This window comes from Lactuca serriola, chromosome 8 (genome assembly GCF_051521515.1).
Source record: "Lactuca serriola cultivar US96UC23 chromosome 8, Lser_US96UC23_V15, whole genome shotgun sequence".
NCBI lineage: Eukaryota > Viridiplantae > Streptophyta > Magnoliopsida > Asterales > Asteraceae > Lactuca > Lactuca serriola.
Window position 1 is genome coordinate 23880087 of NC_136415.1, and position 6307 is coordinate 23886393.

At 35.1% G+C, this 6307-nt stretch overlaps 1 protein-coding gene across 1 annotated transcript; it reads right to left on the minus strand.

Moving 5' to 3' along the window:
• Positions 1 to 1297: 1297 nt before the first annotated feature.
• On the minus strand, positions 1298 to 2436 carry LOC145066714 (uncharacterized). Its single transcript, XM_079013991.1, has 2 exons — positions 1833 to 2436; positions 1298 to 1761 (listed from the first exon to the last, which is right to left on the minus strand). The coding sequence occupies exons 1-2, from the start codon at positions 2434 to 2436 to the stop codon at positions 1298 to 1300; spliced, it is 1068 nt and encodes a 355-aa protein (XP_078870117.1).
• Positions 2437 to 6307: the final 3871 nt, after the last annotated feature.

Here is a 6307-nt window from a genome sequence, read left to right on the forward strand (position 1 = left end):
AGTTTTACGTCGGTTGACCGGTTGTTGCTTTAATCGAATATTTTTGTATTTTTAATATTTACTTAATGTTGAAACGTATTATTTTCGTTTGTAAGTAAACTTTAGTCTTAAAAATACAAACACATTATTTATCAACAAGATTTCGTATTATAACATAATATATAACTACTTGTGGTTTATTCTCATACTCTTGATATCATTTTATAATTCATTTGTATATTTTTATTTTATCATCTCGTTTAAATCTTTACTATCAATAATTGATGAAAAATAAGCTTAATGCCCTAATATACACAAGTCATATGGTTATACCTATCATGACAAGTTAAACATGTTCATTTATCAAAATTTTGACATAAGTTCTTAACGATACTTTTATTTGTCCCGACAAATAATATAACACTAGATTACTTTTATCTAACTTTTTGTTTACACAAGTGCTTGTAAATATGTCTAACATTTTATAAAATTTTTGTGTATAACCATTACTAACCACTACCTTTTTAACAAACGTCATTTGTAAAAATAGTATCTATAATAAACATTGACTCTAACAATTTTTGCATCTAGTACTAACTGTGCATGCATGTAACATATAAACTTTTTGCCATTTTATTATATCAAAATACGCAAGTATGTGTCTCCCCCCAAATAAGTAAAAATGTAAAAACGGGGCCATAAAGACTCACATTTGGAGCGTGATTTTCGGTTCGGTTTGGTTTGACTTCTCGGAAATCTCTTGTCGTAACTCTTCACCAACTCTTGGAAGAAGGCCCGAAACTATTCCATCCTACTGAAATGATGATTATGGGACTGTTACTGGGTCGAAAAGGTAAGAAAACATGAAGTGTTTCCACCGTTTTGGTGGTTCTCGACAGCGAAAAGGTGGCAGGGGCTGTTTCGGCAACCTCTTTGCCTCCTAATTTTTTCTGTTTTTGAAGCTGTTTCGCACAAAGGAGAGAGCAGCAGGTAGGGGCGAAAACAGTGAGGTGTTGTTTGTTTTTCTGAAGCCAAAATGTCTGCAGTCTGTGGACCACATCTGCAAGCCTCTGCAGCAGAAGAGGTGGACCAAACGTCTACAGTCTGTAATAAGAAGACTGTTTGTTTTTTAACGTCTGCAGGCTGCTGAAATAAACTGAATTTTAAATAAAATTATTTTACAAACTTAAAATGATTTTTCAACACCAAAATTTTAATAATAATAATAGTCTTATAACATTGAAAATAAAATTCATGCAACTAAATTAGTCATACAATAAAAAAAATGTTTTACAATAACAATTTCATTTAAAACAATTCAATCTATATTGTGCATCAACTGATCAATAATTTCATCACGTAACTGAGTCATATATTCACGGTCTGCTGCAGTACCATGTGTTGGAATCCCGTCTTCATCATCATCAATGGACACATTGTTATTTCGAAACGGGACATTGGGTTCATCGTATCGTGCGAAATACTCATCACTCAATCCTTCTTTCCTTATATAATTATGAAGTGCGAAGCATGCCATGGCAATGTTTCTTTGTGTCACAAACGGGAATGGTGCCATCCTCTTCAATATAGGGAAGCGTGCTTTCAAAACACCAAAAGCACGCTCAATGACATTCCGAAGTTTTGCATGTCCATGGTTAAATTTTTCTTTATTGGTCAATGCACGTCTTTGACGAAAATCTCCAAACCAATACCTCACATTACGATAAGGGGCCATAAATCCTCGAGTGTGTGCATACGCGGCATCACAAAGATAATATTTGTCTGAAAAAAATGCAAAACACTAATCAATTTTCAAATTAAAATGAAAATATTAAAAAAAAACAAAAAATTACCTGGTGGTGGAAACAGGAATGATGCTTGTGGATCGGCTACTGCTTCTGATAATATTCTAGAGTCATGCGCTACCCCTTCCCACCCGGTCACAACAAATGTAAAAATAATATTGAAGTCACATTTTGCCAATACGTTTTGGTAGCAATCTCCCTTTCCCCTACTTCTATATAAGTCTTGTTTCTTAGCAGGGACAACAGCATGTATCAAAGTGTCATCAAGTGCACCAACTGCTCCTTTGAAAACCCTTCGTAGCCTCCTATTATGTCCTGGAATGTTTGGATTCGGATTAAAAGATGTTGGTACTATAACATCTTGTGCGAAAAGCATCATTTTTTCCAACACTTCATAAAAAAATTTATGAATTGTTTGCTTCGAGTGTTGAAATCTCCGCTTGATAATCACGTAACGTTGATTATGTCCGATCATCATAAAAAACATAGCCATCTTTTCCTCAACTGATACATGTTTGTTGTCCTTTAATGAGTAATTTGCTCTAAAATGAGCACATAGTCGTACAAAAGATTCACGGGACATGCGTAATACTTCAACACATTGTAAACGATTACGGTGTAATAACTCCAATGTGTATTCGTGTCCCGTCATTTCCGAATCATTATCCCGCAATCGTTTCACACCCCTCTTCCAAAAATAACGGATGTATAGGTACATTAGAATTACGAGAAGTAACTTTTGATCGTGATCCATATGAACCTAAAATCAACAAAGTAGAACTTTAAAAAACATTACATAAACCATATTTCAAGTATCAAATAAACATTCCATTTATCATATTTCAAGCCAAAATAACATTACATAAACCATATTTCAAGTATCAAATAAACATTCCATTAATCATATTTCAAGTACCAACAAGGGCAAAAAGACCTAACAAAATAGTTCCAACAAAGGCAAAAACATTTAACAAAGTAGTTCCAACAAGGGCAAAAAGTCCTAACAAAATAGTTCCAACAAAGGCAAAAACATTTAACAAAGTAGTTCCAACAAGGGCAAAGAGACATAACAAATACTTTCAACACTAGAAAATCATCGAATAATCTTCCCATCCTTCAAAACTCCTAAACTGGTACCCGTCATCTCAAGCCACCCTCGTAATATCTCGGGAACATCGGGCAAATGCATCCACATCTCTCTCATGTTCATGGTTCCTCCAAAAATATGATATGCGACAAAGCATAAAGGATCTGTAGGGCCTAACTGAAGGACCTCTAACTTCTCTAAACACTGAGGAATTGTATACCCTTTAGTCAAACTTTGTAGAGCTTTCTTCATTTCAAATGCTAAATCGTCAGCAGTAACAGAAGTTCCATCAGGTGAAGAAGCAGACGGTGAGGCACTAGGAGCTACAGGAGTTGAGGGTTTAGCCCTTTTGTTGGGGTTACCGGATGGTGTAGCAGTATATGGTGAACCAGCAGAAGGTGAAGCTGCAGAAGGTGAAGCTGCAGAAGGTGAAGCAGTAGAAGGTGGTGGCTCATGATGAGAAGTGTCAACACCATCATCATCCATTGCATCAAAAGGGGTGGCGGTGATCTGAAGTGGTGGAACACGACAGGAGGATGCGCCAGCTACTGATGATGATTGGGTTGAGTAACTCCTAAAATTACCAGTAGCACTATTTCCATCAAAAAGACGTGCACAAAGATCTGGAAAAGGCAGTGGAATTGTTCTCAAAGAAGCAGCTTTCGGATGCCCCTAAACCCAAATGTAACAAGAAATAGTATAAGAATATTTGGCAACTTCAAACGTAAATGTTATATATATATATATATATATATATATATATATATATATATATATATATATATATATATATATATATATATATTATTGTATATTAATGTATATGTACCTTCTTAAAATCATCCCACTCCTCGGCTGTTAAATTAAAAGTGTTTGTTTGAGAATTGTATATATTACCGGTTTTGTTTTTTAAATATACTCATCCAGTGTATTTGGCTTTCAGATTGTTATATGCGTTTTTCATTTGTTTTTGAGTCAACTCAACCCCAAATTTCTCCTTAAGAACTCTTCCAAGCCTTATCCATGAATCTTTCTGCAAACTCAATCCTTTTCTACCAACACTCTCTACTTCTTCAATACAAGTATCCAATAAGCATTTTAAGTGCTCATTGGTCCATTGTTGTTTTTCTCCCATCTCTAATAACCAAATAACAATAAACAGTGAACAAGTAACATCATTATTTCAAGAAAAAGTTTTTATTTTCACGACAAATTTGTAATTTTGTTTTATTTTCAATCACAATAATGTGAAACTTTTTATTCAATTATAAATAACCTCAATTAGAGTGTTTTAATTCAAAGTTTTCTAAACTTTATAAATCAAATAAACTTCACTTTAACGACAAAAACTTTACTTCTATCAAATAAACAAAACTTATGTCTCTTTTTGATGCTTTCTATCATATACATACAAAATTAACAATCATATACATATACACTATCATATAAATATACACAATCAATAATCATATATATATATATATATATATATATATATATATATATATATATATATACAACTTTGAATTACTGCATATTTAAGTAATACAATCAATTCTAATTATAAGCATTGTTGATAATATGGGTGAGTGGAAATTTAACATTGTTGGTGTACATAACCTAAATTACATTCAAGGTATCATATAAGCATCATAAGAACATCATTCAAAACAACAGGAGGCATGCCCAGGCTTGACAATAACAGAATTAAACAGAAAATTTGGGTGCTACTGTTACAGGTTTAACATCTAGGTTCAATTGCTAATTGAAGCACAAACACATACACAATTGGACTTTTTCGATCAAACAGACCAAGCTGGAGATGTTACAAGTTTAACATCTCGGTATTTCATTCAAAATCAAATCCAATTTCACATTCAAAGATAAATTACTTTCATTACAAATGTTTTTATTTTACAGCTCTTTTATGAGTTATGCATCAATTAACATAAATTCTGAACTATAACTTCAATGCAACGGATAAGAAGGGAATAACAGAAAGTCGGGAGAAGAAGGAAGACTGACAGCAGGAAAAAAAAACGAACCTGTAGCTGTGAGGTCGAAGTCTCCGGTGTAGCTGTGGGGGCGACGGTCTCCGGCCGGTGGCTTCACAGGGGAGGCGCTGGTTAACGGCGGCGAGCAGGGGAGGAGTCGTCGCTTGGTCGCTAGTTGAAGTTGTCGCTGTGACCTTGTTGTTCGCTGGCTGCTGCAATCGACTGTGATGGTCGGAAAATCGGAGGACGCCGGATCGGAGAGGAAGGCGGCGATCGATGGTTTTGATCGGAGAGGAGGGTTGCGACGGTGGCGGTCGATGCAAGGTGGAGTACGATCGATCGATCGAGGGTTTTTCTGGGAGGGTTGGACGAGGACCGGAGGCGGAAGCAAAAAAAAAAAGACGCGTTTTTTTTAGGTTAAAGGGCTTGCAGACTTTAGAAGATGCTATCCCATATCTGTGTGGTGAAGACCTCGCGCAGACGTTTTTATGTCTGCGCACTTAAGAAAAACAAACAGACTGCAAACCATTATGTCTGCGCGTGGTCTGCGCCTCGCAGACAGAAGAGGTCACGTAGACCTGCAGAGAAAAAACAAACACCCTCTGAGTGTTTGGAGCTTATATTGTCAGCAAAGACATGGAAAAATTAACAGCTTTGTTGTTCTATTTTCTTTCTGGAAAAACAGGTGCACAACACCTCCGAATAGAGGTGTTCTTGGGGATCACGATGCAGAAAAGAAAGAACAGGTAGGCTAAGGTGTTTTGGTGAGTTTGGGGCTGAAATGTGTAAAGGAAAAGAATTATAACATAGCTGGGTATTTATGCTTCAAGATGGATTTGACTCATGGAGGAAAGTTAGAAGTTTTGTCATACATTCATCATGCATGTGTACTAGTAACTTCCATGAGTGGAGAAATATGTGAGGGAGAAAAGAAAGAAGAAAGGAAACGTGAGGTGAATGTGTTTGTGTGTTAAAGTCTCTCATTTACATTGTACTTCAAAGTGAGACTTTAAAGCAACCTCTTTTAATGAGTGGTACTTCCTTCATAATGAGAATTTGAGGCATTTTTGGTTGGAATGCCTTAATTACGTGAATAGGAAGAGGTAGACTCTTAGGAGTTGACTTGGCCTTCAATGCTAATTCTTGTTATATTAAGAGTTAATTGTATGTACTAGTTCTTAAATTGGTGTAGTGTCATAAATGGATTCTTGGGGTTTTATGGATAACTTTCGAGACATCTAACCATATACACACATACATACATCTCATACCTATTTATTTTGTTATATTTTTGTCATATAATAATCAAGTCCCCTTATTATTACATATAACATTTGTAAGGACTTAGATATTTTTATAAATATAACTCTTTCACTACATAAACATAATTGTATGTATCTTATTGATTTTATTAGCATATAACTAGTCGTATTCCAATAATA